Genomic DNA, 19,595 nt, shown 5'->3' with positions numbered 1-19,595 from the left:
CATTAATCTTTCATGCATGGTTGCTGAAAGTTGCTCACTTCCTCTGCTGTTCTACTCCTAGGGGGATCTTTAAGGCAAAATCACTTTTCATAAATCAAAATGTCAGAGTCTGTTGAAAAGCCTTCATCCCAAAAAATGAAAGACTTGTTTAATGTGTCTTTAAAAATGTAAATGAATCTTTTCTATTTCAAGAGATATTAGGGCAAGTCAATGTTAATAGAAGGTTCCACAAATCTCAAAACATGGATATGGGGACACTGAGTTAAGGTACTTTTTTTAACTGAACTTCATTTTTTGGTGTTTGACATGTCCTGCATTAAGTTAGCAAGGATTTCTTACAGGGTGGAAGTGTACTAAGTGATACAAGATACTGCAGCTATCACAGGACTGTGCTTTATGATGGCTATGTACTTCCTTCATACAGTCTCTGTTCTTAAAGCTTTCTAGCTTAATGGGCAGTTTGGCCTAAGTGTTATTTTAGGCTAGCAAGAGCATGCTTATATTGACAAAAATTAGGGAAATTCTAGCAAATAATTATGCCAGCCTTAGAGCAATATCAATTTTTGGTTTAGCTTTAAAACAGGTAAATAATGTAGAGCAGACAGGGGAGAGAAGAGTGGAAGCAAAGGGGAAATTTTGAGTGCTTTGTGTCAACTTCAGTCGAAGTGGCTTTGCCAGTTTCATGCACATATGAAATACGTTCTCAAACCTGAAACCTTGATACTGGCAGCTCAACTGACTGAAGTACTGCAGGAATTAATTACTTTCATGTTGTGGAACATACCATTTTAAGTGAAAGGATATATGATTTAACAATAATTTATTTCTCTGATTGTCCATTTTGCTGTATTGTAGCAAGGTCTGGGCTGTACTTACTTTAAATGTAAAATGAAGAGCTGCTAGAACCCTCCACCTGGCTGACCTAATTAGAGCCCTCCTCCTGTTTCCCGTGAAAGGAAAACTGTGTAAGACTCAGTGCCAGCGCTCTGAATACCTTTTATGCACACAATGGCTGCACTTGCTCATGCTGGCTGTTATGAAGTAAAAATTTAAGTTCATACTGAGCTGCTTAAATGGTACCACTGGGAATAAACCAAAAGCTTAACAGGATTCAGAGCCACACGCGATACAGGGCTTGGATTAGCGGTTTGGTTTCAAAGGTCAACTGAGCTATTGCTTCTTTCAGTCCATGTGCTCTCTGCAGGCAAAAGCAGACAAAGGGACAAACGCGCAGTTGAACTGCAATAATTTCCTAGGCTGGTAATTCCTTCTGTAGTTTGAGGCAATGCCTGAAATGCTGGTGGAAATGGAGCAGGTAAGGCTCTGGATACTTGCATTAACAGATTGCTGCTTTGATTACAGAATACAGGGAAAAGGAAACAGGAGGCGAGAGAGAGAGACTTAATTGCACTTTAGTCTCTGCAAATTACAATCTGACATGTTAGTTTAATGAGTAGTGCATTTAGTCACCCAGTGATACATTATGCTTAAATGACTGTTATAGGGGCTATAGTAAAATTTTTGTTTGTCTATTCCATGAGATCATAGTGTTTCACAAAGTAAATGTAATAATAATAATAAATTGAAATTATAACCTAGAATGCTGCTGAATTCAGTGTAAATACGTGAGAAAAAAATATACTGTATTCTGTTACAAAGCTAACACGTGTAGTTTTTGTAACTGTTATACTGGTGACAAAAAAGTGAAGATACTTCGCAGGCCAATTTCTGGTTCTAGCTTGAGACACCAGTGCTAATGTCTTCCCTACCTTCCTCCCGGAAGGCAACACTTCTATTTCCATGTCACTGTTTTTGCTGACATGTACAGTGAGCTCTTTGAGTCTGTGTGGGGAGGAGGAGGTGTGTCATGAGATGTGCTTGGAGTTTTCACTTTTGTGCTGCTGAACAGTTCAGTATTTCTTTGAAGTTTTTTCTTCTGAATTTCAAGTTATGAATTACTGATGTTTTTAATAGAACTCCAAGGTTGATGCAAGGGAATTAAATGTCCATAGCTTATTACAAGGAGAAATAGGGCATCTGCATTCCAAGCAAGCAGAAGCTGCTTGAAGTGGTTTATATATGTGTACTTCTTTGTCCTGTCAACGTCATTCTATTCAATTTTAGTAGATATTTCTGATTTCTCTTTAGCTGTGTGTTAATTCTTGTAGTATCAGCTAGTTTCTTCCCTTGACTACTAATTAAATGCTGTTTCCATCAAGTTCAAGCTGAACTAAACTTATCAGGTGAAGATTTGTGAACGTAGCTAAAATAACTGTTGGCCATTAATTCTTACACATCTACTTCTAGTCCTGTTGTTAAAAGCAATGTCTTCGCCTTTGCAGGGGGTGGAAGTATCCCAGTAAAAAGCTTTGTGTACAGAGTCATGTTCCCTTAAAATCTTGCATTTAAAAAAATGAATTTTGTCATCTTGTAAGCATAAAATTATGTATATAGGATGAGTATGGGAAGCAGTGATTACTTTCTCAAAGGCAATTCTACCAGGAACATGAAATAATTTCTATTGACAGTGACATTGTTAAAGGTGTCACTTAGCAGCCCCATAACCGATTTTGGTGTAATTATGAAGTCTCGCTTTGTAAAGGGCAGGCCTGGATCATTCACTGACAGTTGAGAGTTCACTCTGTACCCATGAACCGTGAAGCCGCTGCAGCAGAGCTGGCAGTACTGTGGCTCTCCAGGGACACAGCCTGTGCTCCCTGCCGGCCTCCGCCCCACGCCGGCTGCCTTGTGCCTGCTGGGGGGCGGCGCGCCCCGTCCCCTCTGTCCGCGGAGGGAAGGGCCGCCCTGCCCCAGTGTCTCCGCACTGTATTTCCAACAGCCCGACCCGGTCGCACCCCGCTTTCAGCTCTTCCCAGCCGCGTGCTGGGCCTGTCCCTTTGTCTCTGCTGACGCACAGTCCGGCGCTCTTGTGTTTTCCTATTTCCTGCTCGAGGGTTCCTCGCAGGGCTCCGCAGGGCTGGGCCCGGCCCCCGGGAGGGGCACCCCGCTCCCCCCGCTTGCGGCCTCGCCGCCTCCGCTGGGGCCGGGCGGGCCCATGCGCAGAGCCCGGCGCTTCCCCCGAGCGCCGCTGCCCCTTTAAACCCGTGCTCGGTCCCGCCCCCTGGCCGGCCTCAGCCAATGAGCGCGCAGCGGTGGGAGGTACCTGCGTCCGCTGCTGCCCAATGAGGGCGCGCCCTCCGCACGGCCCGCCCGCCCCCCCGCAGCGCCCGGCGCGCCCCGCGGGAGCAGGAGCAGGCCCCGGCCCGGGCCCCCCGCGCCGCCGCCATGGTGGGCCGGGAGAAGGAGCTCAAGATCCGCTTCGTGCCGGGGCGCTGCGAGCTGGTGGAGGTGAGCGGCGGCGCCGGGGCGCTTTTCTCCGGGTGCGCAGCGAGGGCTGGCGGGGGCTCCCGGCTCCCCGAGGCGGGCCCGGGCAGGGCCGCCCCCGCGGGTGGTGCCGCCGGGCGGGGCCCTGGGCCGAGCGCGGAGCGCCGCGTCCCCGGCGGGCTGGGCGGAGAGGGGCTAAGGCGGAGAGGGGCCGCGTCCCGCGGGGCTGGCGGCGGGCGCGGAGGCGCAGTGCGGCGGCGGGGCCGGCGAGGCGCAGGGGGCGGCCCCGCCGCTGAGGCGGGCGCCTGGGCCCTTCATTTCCAAGTTGGTTCGGCCGCCTCCTGCCTCCCGGGGGGCTCACCCGCCGGCTCGGGGAGCGCGGGTGCTCCGGAGCGCCTCCCGTTATTCCTGCGTTAATCCCCGCGGAGATCTCCGGTCGCAGCGGGCGGTGAGGGCTGGTGAGGCCGCTGCGGTGTCAAACCGCTCCATCTTAGCGGCCCTCCCGCACAGCGGAGATCCGCTGTAACAGCACCGCGGGGCAGGAACTCCGCCCGTCGTTACCGGTGTAGGTTTGCTATTCTCTGTTGTCACGTTTGATTGCTAATCACGTCCAACACGTGCAGCTTTTAGCCACCGCGGTAGCGAGTGAGTGTTGAACATAGAAAATAAATACAGAACTTCTTGTCAGGGCTGGTAGGCGCTGGCTCCTCGGGCCGGGACTCCGGGGAAGCCCCGTGGTTCTCCTTTCGCTCTCTGTTGCTGCAGGTGATGTCAAAGCTGAGGGAAGAGCCCAGACTTGGCGTGACATCCCTGTAGCGACTTGTTTGTCGTCATGTTACGTTACAGATCTGTGTTATCCCAGTAGCTTCAGGTTTTAGTGGGCGTTCCTTAAAGGTGGTATTTTTGATTTTATCAAGTTCAGTTTTTACATAAAGCTTAAAAAGTACCGTGAAATGCATCACATTTTACTATTTTTGTAAATTATACTCTTAATTTGTATTTTGGTAGTGTCCACAAAGTAGTCTTGGGTCTCATAAATTCCATTTTTTAATATTATGATGTTCTTGCTTGTATATTTTTATGTGAATGAGACTGCTGAGTACAACTTTTCTTTATTACATTGATTTTTAGTCAATATTGAACATCAGATAAAGCAAGGTGAAATCGGATGCTTTATTAAAAAGCTCAAAACTACATTTAAGTAGTAGTATTCAAAATTAGTTGCAAAGAGAACTTTTTGCACATTTGATGATTCTGAATGTTATTGCTTCTTCGTTGAGAAATACACGTATGAGATTTTTAAGCAGATAGGCTACTCTGAATAAGAAGCTTTAAGCCTATAAAACTTGCAGGCACAAGCATAACATTTGAATTCTAGAATGTCTTTTATTCTTTACATATAGTAACTGTCTATAAAATTACTGTAAGTTCTAAGTGTACTTTCTAGCTCATTAGGATAACAGTGAAGAGCAGCCTTATCTGTTAGATCCCTTACATTATTAATACTCCAGCCATATTTAAGAAAAAAATGCAAATTAACAAAAGTCAAAAAGAAGATGCTATGCCGTATATGATTTCAGTTAAGTACTGATACCAGTAGATAGTAGTTACAGATTTTTGCCGCCTTCTCTTCTAGAGCACCATGATTAATTCCTTGCAAGACAAAGCAAGTAACAGCAGTTAAATTTTTAGCTTTGCTAACTGTTAAAGATGATTTGGTTGATACACTGAGGAGTATGGTGCTGTTAACCGCCAGTCACTTGTCTGTGCCCGGAGAGCTGTGAGGCAACAGCAGGAGCTTCTGCCAGTCCCTGAGAGCATCTGCAAACAGCAGTGGCAGGAACGTCAAAGCTCTGAGGTCCCTTGGATTGGAAGTTCTGTTGTCTGTAGTTTGAGACAGAAACGCTGCTGCAGCTGCGTGACGTTCTGCGAAGGAGCAAGGCAACTTATAAGCAGGGAGTTAATCTGTGCAGGTTCTGTGTTACCAGAACGTTTAAGTTCTGGCAAGGTGAAATATGTTTAAGTTGGTAGTTGGTTTGTGTTGAATTTATGGGAAACATCTATCACTTAATCTTGGTTTCTCAGAAACGAGTGACTAAAATCAGTCTTGCAGACAACAGCAACAGGAAGCAAACTGTACTTGGTAAAAGTTGTGACTGTGTTCGGTTTAAGCTGTGCTGCTAATGTAATATCCTCTTTATGATGCATAGAATGAACTAACTTAGATGAATGATGCTTTAAAATGTCAGATTTTACAAATGATACATGTTTTTGTGTTGGTCACTTTCTATTTATTAAAAATACTCTGTGACATTTTTAGAGAACATTTCAACTCTGTTTTCTGCAACCAGTCATTGATACTTATTAGCAAGTACCATCTGGCTATAGAAGCGCTGATAATCTGTCCTATGACCCTCTAGCCAGACTTTTGCGAAGGTAAAAAGTACGTAATTAAAAAAACAACCAGTACTTCCATGTTCTCACTTATGCTTTTCAGCGAAATATGCACAGTCTTAAAAAATTGTAAACAAACTTGTGTTCTGAGGTCAAATTGACTGTAAAGATAAAGGTAGATTTTTTTAAAACATCACTTGCTGTAGTCTGTCATTTTCAGGAAACTGTCCAGATATAAATTACTAATTTTCATCCAGTACTGATGGAATAAGTCACCCTTTACCTGAAAGTTTGTAGTTGAGGAAAATACTTGCAGTGAGCTGGGAACTTTAAGCAATTGTTTTGGGATAGGCTGTTTCCATAACACACCTCTGCATGTACCCTGATCGAACAAAACCTTTTTAACTTTAAGGGTGAAAGACAGTAATTTGGAAGCGATTTCTGTTGCTTCCTGTGCTGCAATTTAAAAGTAGCAGTCTGTTACGATGCTGAAAACGTAAGAATGCTCATAAGTGACTGGGCTATTTGAATTGCATAGTAGAGAGCATTTACAAAATTATAATTAATTATCACAAATTGTTTTTGTGTATGAAGTAATAAGGAAAACCAAGATTTCTGGATTCTGCACACCTGAAGTTTTGTTCTGTACTAGCACGTGGGCATATGCTTTTGATTTTTAGCAGGCTCTTGTTCATGATACGTGCAGAAGGAAAGCATGAAAGGAAATAATGATCATGTTTGCTGCCTTGAAAACTTGATGGTCTGGTGGGTGGTGGAGAGAAATGAACTTTGTGTGAACTGATGTATGCAACTGCCTTAAGTGCTGAAACGTGCAGTAGCTGAAGTAAATCTTTAGTATGTTGTATAGATTGAGAGTTTAAATTATCAAATCACTTTCAGATGCGTTTTGTAAAACTGAGAAGAGAGCTGTATCTTTGGTTTCTTTATTATTAGACTATTGTGTTGAATAACAATGAATTACTGTTCTATTTAATAACAAAAGTCAAGTCTTCAATTCTTACAGTCATTGTATTGCTGCAGCCTCTAACAGGCACAGCCTATCCAAGATTATTTGTTGCAGGATGCGGACCCGAAATATTACATATTTTGTGTCCATTTTCAAATTAATTTATTTCCCTCATTTCAAATCGCACAGTTATCAGATTTTGGATTAACTTAAAATTCTGTCTTTATTAGTGGCTTGGTGTATTTTCCCCACTCGTTGTGCAAGTAAATGAGTTTCCCATTTAAGTTTTGTTTTCATTATCCTCAAAAAATACGTTTAAATACTTGACTAGGTACAGTATTGGTGTTCCCAGCCATTGTGTTCCATGAGATACTCCAAAACATTCATGTGGCAAGGAAAGCTGTTTTAGTACAGTAGCACTGACTGTAGCCCTGCATACTTTTTAAGACAAAACAGTAATAATAGTAGAAAGAAAACTTTTTGTGTTCTCATTTCCCTAGGAAGATGTTGATATTCCCAGTAGGCGAGTTTTGATTACTGGCGCTACAGGACTTCTTGGCAGAGCTGTGTTTAAAGAATTCAATGAAAATAATTGGAATGCAGTTGGCTGTGGATACAGGAGAGCTCAGCCCAGATTTGAACAGGTTAATCTTCTGGACTCTATTGCAGTTCATGACATTATCCATGAGTTTCAGGTAAGTTTCTGGAGTATGAAGTAGATGGACAGGGTAGTAATCGGTTGATAGTGCTGTTCTGGTGCTGAGTTCATGTGGCTTTAGTGGGGCTAACGCTTTGGCAGAGCTCTGAAAAATTTATGGCTGCTTTTTCTGCCACATCTGGAGTATAGATTTGCTCTGTAGATACAGAAAGTTCTGACCTTTGCCATCATCACCATAGCTAGACTGCAGGTACCAGATGTACGTGTCAGCACACCTGCACTGACAGTTGGAAGGAAAAGATGAATGTGAGTTATTGACATAGCAATATGAGGCAGTTCTTTTGAAGTTGAATGCTTGAATACAACAGCGGTAACTGTAAGTCTAGCGTGCGGTGCGGTAAGAAGTTCACTGTTTTTCAATCTAACTTGCAAGGGGAGTGTATAAAACCCATTATGCAGGGTGCCATTCTGTAAAAAGGCTTTAAATATCTTGTTAATAGTCTGCATGTGTCAAATAAGTCATGTGTAAATGGCTTATCTAAAAACAGTTCAGTGAATTTTTTTGAGTATCATTTTGTGTGTGAGATATATTTTATACTATTATACAGAGTTAAAAACCCCACAAACCTACAGCTTTAATCTTGCTGTAAAATCAAAACTACTGAAGATCATAATTACAAAACTAATGATCAATTTTTTTGGTATCTTGAAGCGGTATGGTTCTACTTTACTTCCTAAGGAAAACATGTTCCTCAGAATGCCATGATTAAAAGTAGTACTACTACTTTTATTACTTCACATAACTTAATGAAATGCCTTTTTGCCTGAGGGAGTTCATTGCTAGAGTTAGGGTGCAACTGCAATCTTTTGACAACGTTTGTTTAAAATTAGTCTTTAATTTCCAGCCTCATGTTATAGTGCATTGCGCTGCTGAGAGAAGGCCAGATGTTGTAGAAAGTCAACCAGACGTTGCTTCTCAGCTCAATGTGGCTGCTTCAGGGAACTTAGCAAAAGAGGCAGGTAAGGAGACCATCTAATGGATTTGGTTTCTTGTTAAAATACTGCATTTATTTATACATGGACATAAATATGAGTAAGTTACTCAACGTGCTGAAAGTCATTTCGGCGATTGGTGTGACGTCCATCCATTCTCTGTAAGGGTAGCAGGCATGTCTGTGTGAAGGATCAGTGAACGGACAGAGCAGTGGGAATGAATGGGGCTAGGAGATGAGGTTCTTTGCAGATTTGTTTAAAGGTTTATTGGGATTTCAAACAAGGCATGAATTAAAATAGACTATGTATACACATTTTCTTCCTAGCTGGAGTTGGAGCGTTTCTGATCTACATTAGTACAGACTATGTGTTTGATGGAACAAGCCCTCCTTATAAAGAGACTGATGTACCAAATCCCCTGAATTTATATGGTAAAACCAAACTGGAGGGTGAAAAGGCAGTTCTGGAAAATAATGAAGGTAAGAATACAGTTACACATTTTTAACGGAGTTTTTACTTAGTTGTATAATTAGCTTAATAGAGCTGTAAGTCAGTGGTAAAGTTGCAAAACCATGGAAATGAGATTTAGAAAATAAAGTGCTTAGGAGTCAGTCTCCTTCCTCATAAATGATTCCTATTGCTTATAGGTTGAAAAAAGCTTTATTTCTCACTTGTTTCGATCTTCATTTGTGTTACTAGAATCTGCTGATGGACATTCGCAAGCCTTTGTCTACTGTGAATCAACTATTCCTAAGGAAAGATAAAATACATCGTCAATATATTGGAACGATACAAGCTTTACCACGCTTAATATATAGCTGCTGTTATTTAGGGGGATGCATTGCAATTGCTCTAAATGTATGTTTACTTAAAGAGAAAAACAGACTTGTGACTCAATAATAGTGCAGATAAAATCAACATGGGCTTTTGTTGTTACTCTCAGTTTTCTTGCTGATCTCCTGTTTCGTTCTCATTACATAAGCCATCAGGCCATCCATTTTATTTTTACCTACCTAGCTTGCCCCACACATCAGATTCCTGCCTGGAACACTTTCTATAGGGTTAGTAGCATATTTCTGGTTTTAAGCAACTAGGGGGGTTTTCCTTATTATTTACATATTTTATTAATGAAAATTTGCATTCAAAATATACAAACATAGTTTTAAAAATTCTACTTGATAAGGGAAAAAAGCTTAGGACTGAACATGTTCCCTTGAATTTAAAACTTACTTCTTGTATAAAAGAGATATTTGGTTGTTTCTAGTTAGCACCCTCTCAGTTTGCATTCACAGACTATAAGGGAAGTATCACTTCTACTTTCAAAAAGAATTTGAAGAAAATAATCTCAATGTACTTGCAGAAGAAGCTTCTGATAAGTCAGTATGATACTCATGCTGTGATTCTGTTCTGCCTAACCAGAGAATTGAACAATTGATACATTAGTGTGATGGTCTTACAGTAAGTAAATATGTACTATATTTGAAAATGATAGGCCTCTAAAAAATACTTCGATAGGAAAATTCCTATTTAAGTAAAAATTAATTTAAATAAAAAGTTATTCACTCCACCTCTTACAGAAATTCATCTCTGAATTTGACTGTGATGCAGTTTGCTCCCTCCTCTAGATTGGTATTGAAGATAAGACTGCACCAAATTCAAGTACATGGGTATCTCACTAGATCCTTCCCCCAGCTCAGCACTTCAGTTTTGTTTCATGACCTTTCTGAGCACGATCTCTCAGGCAGTAGTGGGTTGCAGCAGTGGCATTATTAGCAGCAGGAATTTCGAGGTGGTGCTGAGTAAGATGCTTGATAATGTTAATGATATTGTTTCATACAAATATAAATATTTTAGATGTATTTGTCTTCCAACCACTAATTTGCTAATATTGGATAGGGAGAATTCAGTCTATTCTAGTTGCATGAAGAACTTCCTTATCTATTGCTGTTGTATAATGCAAGAATCTCCGCTAATAATTTTTTTTGTGTGTATTTTTTGAAAATATATTTTACTTTGGTTAGGAGGGGATACAAGTTATATTTAGTATTCATGCTTATAAAATTAAAATGTTTTGGTAATGAAATTAATGCTCTCCAAGTCTCAGCTCTCTGAGAACAAAAGGAAGGCAGTCTTTTTCTCAATGAATATTTCTAAAGATATTAAGAGAGGTATTTCAACCGGTATTTGAAGAGAAGAAGAACATATTTGCTGAGTGACCAAATAACTGTTTTTAGAGCAGCAGGAAATCAGTGTCATGTTGGTTTTTTTACTGTATTTGTTTTTCTTGTGTAAGTACTTCTTTTGGTTTACTTTTCTGTGTGAATAATTTGTTAGCTTTTTGTTTTTATAATAGCTGTTAGCATTTTCCTACAAATCTTTAAGAATAGCAATGATTTGGTGACTTCCACTTCATTTTCAAGACTGATTTTTTTTTTTTTTTCTTTTTCTTCTTTTACCTGTATTACTTTTAATGAATTTGTCATAGCCTTCTTGGATTTCCCTTCAAAGAGGCCTTTGGAGTCGTCATGACCAAGATAGACTAGTGTGATGTATTCTACCAGAAAATGTCCTTCTCTTTGCACTTGTTTGCTGTTATTTTAATTTCTCAAATCACTATCTTGAAACCTAATACTGTTTACTACTGTGTTCTGTGACCTTATTCCTTATTTGTGAAGCTTTTTATTCATTCCAAGGTTGATGTCTTTTTTTCTGGTAAATCTGCAGGAGGCTTCTGCATGCTGCATGAAAAATCTTTGTCTGTAATTGCGGCCTGAATATGGTGGTTTGTGGTTGGTGGGAATTTTTGTTCTTGCTCTTACCCAGGGAAGATGGGGAGTGCTGGAGTAACTGCATAGTCCAGTTGCTTTTTTTAATTTTTAAATTTTTGCTCTAACCCAAACAGGCCTTCTGTTTTCTCTTGTGGTGTTAATGAAAACTTGTTATACTTCATGGAAACCAATGGCATAAGTGAAAATATGTAAACTTAGTGTTTATAAACTGTTTTAATTGATATAAATTAAAATGATACTCTGAGGACAAACATATTAATTGCATTTTCTTTGTGTTTTGTAGATGCTTAATATCACAAACATATTTCTTAACACTTTCAAAACACTTCTCAGGTTATGCTGCTGCATTCATAGCTATTCATAACAATGTTAATACTTCTAAAATATTCTTTCTTTTAGGTGCTGCAGTACTTAGGATTCCTGTCTTGTATGGAGAGGTAGAAAGACTGGAGGAGAGTGCTGTGACTGTTATGTTTGATAAAGTGCAGTTCAGTAATAAATCTGCCAACATGGATCACTGGCAACAAAGATTTCCTACTAATGTCAAGGATGTAGCAACTGTTTGCAGACAACTAGCTGAGAAGAGAATGCTGGTAAGAATTTAAAGAAACAAGCCCCTTCAAGGTAAAAACAGTTCAAGTTCTTGGCTTTGTTTCTGAACAAATGAGAGCTGCACGTAGCCTGCATTATTCTTTGCATTTCTGGAACACTGGGAGGAAGGAAAGAACTAGCCGTAATACTACAGTATCTTTACATGACAGTGTGTAGATACTCTGATATTTGAAACAAAAGTGAGTGCAATGATGGAACAGATCCTTCTGAAAATTGTCATGTGTCTTCTAGTGTACAGGAGAAAAATGCAAATACCTAACTTACTCTAATAGGCCTTTTAGAAATTGCCATTTTGGACTAAAAAAACCTCATGGTGGTTGGATGTAAATTCTCAAAGATGCCCTTGTTTATTGTATTAAGAATGCTGAAGTGGCAAAACCAAGCCACTGGACTTAAATACTGTAGTGTGTTTATTCACCACAGCATCTTCAGATTACCACTTTTGCAAGGTAACAAAACCAAAGAACCACTTTTATTTTTCATACATATAACCTGGAAAAAATTGGACCATGCACATATGGTGGATGTGATGAAATCAATTTGTTTGTTAGGACTTGTACATGGATTGCAGTTTAACTTTCAGAATGTGCTATGGGTGGTGCCTCTTGCATTTGTTTTTGAGTAAGTGAATAGTATAGAACAGCTGAGTTCCTCCTCCCCAGCTATTTGACCTTGGTTGGTTAGCTCACTCCTTTCCCTCCAGTTAATTCTACAGAAGAAAAGCTGTTTGTGAAAAGTCAGGTCAGATATATGTAACACCAGTTTTCAGTCTCAATCCCGTGTCAGGTGTTCTCTATAAAAGTGTGAGACGTTTCTAGAACATCAGTGAGGTGCCTTTCAGGATAGGATCTTGCTGGAAGATTATTCTGCACAATTCTTAGGAATTGTGGCTGAGGAATTAGGCTGAGGGCTAGCTAGCTGCTTTTTTTTAACCTGTGTTTCCTGTTTGTTCTGTAGGACCCATCAGTAAAAGGAACATTTCACTGGTCTGGCAATGAACAGATGACTAAGTACGAAATGGCGTGTGCAATTGCAGATGCTTTCAACCTTCCCAGCAGCCACTTGAGACCAGTAAGTGATGTGTTGTTCGACCTGTAGAAGGATGCATGTGCTTTATCGTTTCAGGTAGTAGTCTCACGCTAGCTAAATAAGCTTCCTCTTCAGGATGATCTCTGTGAGTCTGTCTGGCACAGCAGATGTATTGCGGAGGGTGCTGTCTGGTGTCTTAAGTCAGGAAAACAACAGCTGCTTTGACCTGCTGAATTATGAAAACTACCCAGTCAGTCAGTAACCAGTTTCTCAGTCTGTAGCATAACAGTATTTCTGCAGAAGAGTTCTCCTTAGTCACAAGTAAATCCGTATTTTTAATTGTATTTTTGTCCTTAAAAAAGCTTACAGATTGACAGAATATTAACTTCAAATCATATTTGATTTGCTTAAAACACCTCTCCTGCAGGTTTATTGACACTTAAAAGTAAGACTACTCTTAAAGACATACTTATAATGTTATGAGAATATAATGTGTAAATAAGATTTTATTTATTTCCAAAATAAATGACAAGGATTCTGAATTAGTAAAGGATGTAATTGAAATATGGCTTGGAAGATGGAGAGAAAAAGAATGAAGAACACTAAGTTAGTCTGAATTTTTTCTGTGCAAATGTATTTCTCTTCAAGTATATTGATCAAGACATGGTTCTGTCAGCATTTTAGAGCACTTCTTACCTTGTGATTATAGTCATAGGGTGAAAGTAGGAATAAAGCATAGAAAAGCATAAATGATGAGCGGTAATTGAGTGAGAAGAATTTAACTTAAGATACTTCACGTTGCTCTGCCTGACATCTCTTACGTTGAAATGAAGCTAACAATAAAACAAGCAAACAAATAACCCCAAGCAAAAAAAACCCCACAAAATAGTTGGAAGGGAAGAAGGAAACGTACCTATATAGAAAGCTATGAAGGAAGACTTCATGAGTGTATGTAAGAATAAATATTTTTCTGTCGTTTCTGATTATTTGTTGGTGTGTTGGGGTTTTTCTCTGTTTATTTTTTAGATCACTGATTGTCCAGTTGTGGGTGCTCTTCGTCCGAGGAACGCTCAGCTAGACTGCTCCAAGTTGGAGATGCTGGGGATAGGTCAGAGAACGCCTTTCCGAGCTGGAATCAAAGAATCACTTTGGCCTTTCCTTGTTGACAAGAGATGGAGGCAGACAGTCTTCCATTAGTTTGTAACTTTTTTAGTAAAAGTATGGTATGTGGCACTTTTTTAAAAGAAAAAAATAGTTTTGTATAAGTGTTCTTAAATTGTGACATTTATGAGTTTTCATTTAATCAGGTAAACATATGGTCTTGCACTAGTGAAATTGTTAGCCTAAAACAAGTTCAGTGACAAAAACTGAGCCTATTTGATGTCATGGATCTTTCCTTCCATTCGTACCAGTCTAACTTAATGTCTGTTCCTAGCGGATTATGGTTCTTAGTACCATTTGATGCTAAGAATGACTCAGATCACTTGTAGACTTACTTTTGGCTGAAATATGTTGTTGATGCTTAAGGTCTGTGCCATTGTTGTATATACCATTTCTCTTCATTAAAAGCCATGGTCAGATACTTTATCACCAAAAATCTGAGTGTTTTGTTTTTAACTTCTGAAGGTGGTGTTCTTACAAAGTTAAACTGAAGTAGGAATTGTTAAATGTTTGTTTTGCTTGAGCTCTGATCAAAATGTTTTTTAAAAAAGTGAAACTTTATTTTTGCAATTATCAAGTGTACTTTTTATGCTTGAAATATTTTCAGAATGTTCTGTAACTTGAATGCTTGCAGCTTCATATTTGTACAGTAAGTTGTATGCATTTGTTTTAATGGTGATATATAAAAGCTAGAAGAGGGTTGGGAGGGTGAGTAACATTGAGCTTTGACCTGGGTGTTTTTGGATGGGGGATCAGACAGAGTTGGAGGATTATTTTTTTTTTTTTGAGTGGGGAGTTTGTTTGTTGTACAAAAGCATGAAATATCTTCATCTTTCTCTTTTTTTGGGGCAGTATTGGGGATTGGTGGAATCAGTGGGAGGAAGATGTTAGTCAATACATATGAGAGGGAGAAGAAAGCTATTTCAAGAATTTATAGCACTGTGGCTTCTTTTGCACAGACTGTCAGATCTTGCACTGATATAGCTTGTTCTGGAACAGCAAAGCATGTATGTTGAAGGTTTGCACCATAATAATGTAACCACAGTAGTCTAATATAAGCAAATCTTTAATCTGCTTAAGTCTAGTCCTTAAAGTTGGACTCAGTAGCCAGGTAAAGTGGAGGAAGAACATGGTTTGTAAAGGTTAGCTTCCTTCTGAAGTTGTAGAATCAACAATATAGATGTTCTGAGATTGCCAGCAGATTATTAGTAAAACTAGAAAAACCTGCATTTGGATGATCATTTATTTTTGCGAGGTTAAAATGAAGGGGGAGGGGAAGATGTTCAGCTTTTAATTTAAAAAAAAAAAAAAGGGACACACCCACCCACAAAAAAATAGAGGAACTGAAGATCTTCTAAAGGTCAGCTTTAGATTCAGTCCTTTCATTTCCAACCGGCATAATTCCAATTTATTTTTAGTCTGAAGTCCTGATATACACATGGTAACCTATCTCTAGAATGACAATAAATATATATTGCCAGCATGAGAAACAGTTGTTGATTCTTTCTTTACCGTCAGGATTTGTATATCTAAATCATAAATAGTTACAATTCTTCTGGAAATCTGTGTGCGCTTTCAGTGATTTTCTTTTTTTTTTTTTTTTTTCCCCACCCCTGCTCCTTAATTCGGTGAACTATTTCCAGAGTTAGATTAGGCTGGATCAGTGTTTCTCTGTCAATGTGCTGCTGGCTTGGGGATGTGATAAATGTACACACAAAAAAAGGTACAGGAAGTTTTGAAAATACAAGCCTTGAAACATCCTGGGCCTCAGTGCTTGATAAGGAAGATTCTCAGTACATCCTCTACACTTGGAGGCAGCTAAATTTTTATTAAATTTGACATCATATTTTTTTAAAAATCACATTAAGTTTAAAACTGATATGAAAAATTGGAGATGGGGATAAAAGCCACAAGAAGAAAAAATTTGAAGAACACCGAGGAGGACAGTAGACTTGCTATTTCATTGTGTGGTTTGGTTTTGTCTGTTTTTTTTCCTTGGCATACATAATCAGAAGTGACAGTATTTTATTGAAATTAAGTAGCTAAATAATTCTTTAAGTGGTTCTTTCTTTATTTCCATTTTAAAAATGTGGGAAAATATATTAATATTTGGAAGGCAGTATATGTCATTCTGGATTTATTGCTGATTTTTGTTAAGCTCTTCTCAAATTGCTTATTGCTAGATCCACAAAAAAAATGTGTATGTTACAGTACTGACTAGGACAGTATCCAATTCTTTTTTTTTTCCCCCTTTTTTTTTTTATTTAATGAAAAGGGCTTTTTTTTTTTTTTTTCCCAAGATGATGCAAAACTGTCTCTTCCACCTACAGGAAGTGCTCTAACTATCCATTCCCTTCAACTGGTATAAGCTAATTGGTAAATGGAGCAGTTTGACCAGGAAGGGAAAAGGATGACTTGTCTCCCAAACATAAAGCACCTAATAGGGATGAGTTGGGCATTTTACTGGGAGGAAAGATTTGCAATTTTGAATTTTTCTCACACAGAGCAAGTGAGTGAGTCCCAGTCTTAGTGCTTTAAACACTGAACTGTGAAATAAAAGTGTATTGTTTACCCCTCCACCTGCGCTGGTTTGTTCAGCAGCCAGTGGTCTGTTAAGACTGCTGCAGCTACTGCAGGTGGCGTGGGCTGACTAATACCGACTTCACTTATCTTGCAGGGCTGATGGATACTGTTGAAACTATAAACCAAATGTGCTACAGGAGCAGAATTTTGGAACTTCTATCTTGAAAATGTATTTGTAGTTTTCAAGGTAACCTAGATGGCAGTTAATCACTGATACTTTTTTTTTTTGAGCACCGAAATATAGGAGTTAACTCTCCAAGTTTCTAAGTGGTTTCAATTCTTAAATATGGGGTGGTTCAACCTTGCCTACTCTTAAATTGGATTAATCTTTATATTTCATCCTAGGATACATGGAACTTCCCAGGTGAAAAAAAAAAAAAAAAAAAAAAAAAAAAACATCTGTGGACTTATTTTTTCTTAAGCTCTTTTACATTTGCAGAAGCATTTTTGTGTTTACTAAAATCTACAATTGTTCAAACAGGAATGGGGGTGGTTTGGGGAACTCTTGCTTCCTAAGCACCATTTCAGACAACATTTCTATATAAGGTGTTGGCAATATGATTTGGTTTATGTATGTGTTGCACCTTGTATATGTTGTTACCCAGCCCAATACTTAATTTTTCCACAAAAGTGAGAATATATTAATTTGAAAAAGAAGGGGGTGGAGCTAGTTACAGTAAAGTGTTGCAACTCTGGAGTAAGTTTCAAAGGATGACAGTATGACTGGAAGATACAAAGATGACAAGAGATATATTGAAAAAATGTGATTCTCTTAGCTGCATGCTTGAATAGTTGGATGACCAGAGATACAGAAAAACCAAATGTTAAGGCGATACGAGTTTTCCCACCTACTGCACCTCTTCCACAAGAAGTTGTTTAGATATATTCAAAGGCTATGTTCAATGAAAACTACGTTCCTAGCTAGACTGCAGTCCAAGGGTCTTGTTAGTAGTGCTTTTAAAAAAATGTCTTGGGTGCAGTTTTGACAATTCAAAATTTATTTTGAAGTGTAAGGAAAATCAACCTAAAAGGTTTTGAAGTAAGTCACACTGACTATAACTGGATTAAATGGGTAGCTCCTTTCATTCATTAACTTTTACAGCATGGCTCAAAAATATTACGTAGATTGAACCTTCACTATGTTAATCCTTTTAACCAGGAGTTTTGGGGTAATTCTGCCTAAGTTCTTGCAAAGTGATCGTGAACATCAAGCTGTCATAATTAAATACGTGGGAAGTCCCAAGCTGAGATATTCAATCCTTTTGTATAAATGTGTATTAAGATTTGGATTCTGTTCAGATAAATATACTTTATTTCAGTATGTTAATGATAAAATTTAGCAATCTATATTTATTTAGCAATGTATTTTCCATTTTGCTCCGTATGTAGTCTATAAAAAATAAATACCAAACTCCATCCGGCTATCATTTCTTTTTTTTTTTTTTTACTATTTTACAAAAGGCTGTGACAGATTACAAAGGCGAAAGGCAAGTATGTTCTTAAATGTCATGTCTGTTAGCTACATAGTTTTCCTGCCAAGAAAAAATGTTCTTAATGCTTACAAGGTGAAAATCATAGCTTTTACATATAACAGTTACAAAATCAGTAGCAGTCTGTCATCTTTGACATAAATATTTAAACGAAAATGCAGAAACAACAGTTCTTCTTACCTTTTTCATACCAAGTCAAGAATAAGGAATCATTATTTCAGGTGTTCCAGTAGGAAATGAAGAATTAGGTAACTCTGTCCTTTCTGTGAAGAAAAGACTACTGTTCAGTTATATCTTGTCAGAGGGGATCGGCCTCTTCAGCATCCTTCCACCATAAAGCCTTGTAGAAGTTGCCCTGGAGAATGCAGTCTCCAAGACACCTTTCATGACATTTCCCTCTCTTGGCTCTAGATACCTAAGAGAGCACTGTAGATACTGCAGGAGACAGTGGAACCAGCACTGTAATTTTGCAATCGCTTTTAAGCTCTGTTACTGTTGCAAGAATCCGTTGTACTCTTCCCTTCTCTGGCTTTGTGTTTCTGGCTCCACAGTTCTGTAGGTATTTGTGTTGGTTGGCAAGTGTCCAGGAATGGTTCGGGGTCAAAATCATTGGGATTGCATGAGACACGATCTCTGTGTGCAGAGGAGAGAATGGCTTCTTTTTACAGAAGCAATGCCAATTTCTGCCAGCTTAGTGATTGTGAAAGTCTGGCAATAATCAGTCCTGCTTGAATCTTCATTCTGGGTTATTTGATGTTTATATTCATTTATTCATTGCTCCCTGTCAGCCCAGGGGATAAAGAGAAGTCACTGGTTTTAAAGTCTCATTTTCTGTTTAGACTGCAAAGATGCACTTCACTTCTTACCTTCGAGGCCTTCTAAACCCAAAGGACAGATTTTTTCATGAATGCAACCAAGTTTCTTATATCATCTGGTCTCTTCTGATTTATTTCTGATGATACAGATTTCTCCCTAAACTGTACCAAAGTAAAACAAAGTTGAAGTTAGCATTTTATAAATGTTTCTCTTCTTTTTTAGGTCTCCACTATTGTTCTAGGGAAATACAATATTGAAATTTAAAAAATTTAATACAACCTATTTACTCCATTTCAAGAGAAATATAACTTGCTGACTTAGTGTTGTGCCCTTTATCTTCTAAAGCTAATTTTATTAGCATGGCTTCATAGCAGTCGTATCTTTTAATATCTGTGCACAGAGAAGAGTTGCACGTTGTTCTTCAAACAGTGACAGAACTCTTCATTAAAGTACTTTCTGGTTTATTGCTGGGCTGAGGCACTGCAAAAAGGTGGTCACTGTAAACCACAAAGTTCTCATTCTCTCCACTTGGCTCCATTTTGCTGTTAAAAATTTGTTGTAAGTAATTAAAGTATGGATCAGTTCCAAAAATGGTATGCTTCCCTTCTCATAACTGATAAACTGAAAAGCCCTCAGGGAAAGGTAGAGACTTCTTACTAGACCAGTGCTCTTGCAGCCATGAAGCAATATATACTACCAATTTCCCAGAAAGTTGGGCTCCTGTGAGTTCAACAAAAACCTGACATTTTTCAGGAGTGAGTCATTTGAGGAAATTTCTT

The 19,595-nt window shown here is 38.9% G+C and overlaps 1 protein-coding gene across 2 annotated transcripts; it reads left to right on the top strand.

Annotated features, from left to right (window-relative positions):
- The first annotated feature begins 1,270 nt into the window (after window positions 1-1,270).
- Window positions 1,271-17,926, top strand: MAT2B (methionine adenosyltransferase 2 non-catalytic beta subunit). 2 transcript variants are annotated; one of them, XM_074883308.1, is made up of 7 exons: window positions 1,271-1,315; window positions 7,186-7,380; window positions 8,249-8,363; window positions 8,663-8,815; window positions 11,525-11,718; window positions 12,695-12,808; window positions 13,793-17,926. In XM_074883308.1, the coding sequence occupies exons 1-7, from the start codon at window positions 1,286-1,288 to the stop codon at window positions 13,961-13,963; spliced, it is 972 nt and encodes a 323-aa protein (XP_074739409.1). In that variant the 5' UTR covers window positions 1,271-1,285; the 3' UTR covers window positions 13,964-17,926. The 2 variants fall into 2 exon arrangements, with proteins under 2 accessions (XP_074739409.1, XP_074739408.1); XM_074883307.1 differs by lacking the exon at window positions 1,271-1,315 and adding an exon at window positions 3,217-3,348.
- Window positions 17,927-19,595: the final 1,669 nt, after the last annotated feature.

This window comes from Strix uralensis, chromosome 14 (assembly GCF_047716275.1).
Source record: "Strix uralensis isolate ZFMK-TIS-50842 chromosome 14, bStrUra1, whole genome shotgun sequence".
Lineage (NCBI taxonomy): Eukaryota > Metazoa > Chordata > Aves > Strigiformes > Strigidae > Strix > Strix uralensis.
Note: the sequence above shows the minus strand (reverse complement) of the source record. Positions and strands in the feature narration are given on the sequence as shown.

What these genes read in the sequence shown, in the direction of transcription:
- MAT2B (XM_074883307.1), top strand. Translation starts at nt 3,286, where the DNA reads ATGGTGGGCCGGGAGAAGGAGCTCAAGATCCGCTTCGTGCCGGGGCGC. An exon ending in GGCGCTGCGAGCTGGTGGAG is followed by an intron (nt 3,349 to 7,185) that starts GTGAGCGGCGGC and finishes TCATTTCCCTAG; the next exon opens with GAAGATGTTGATATTCCCAG. An exon ending in TAGCTGAGAAGAGAATGCTG is followed by an intron (nt 11,719 to 12,694) that starts GTAAGAATTTAA and finishes TTTGTTCTGTAG; the next exon opens with GACCCATCAGTAAAAGGAAC.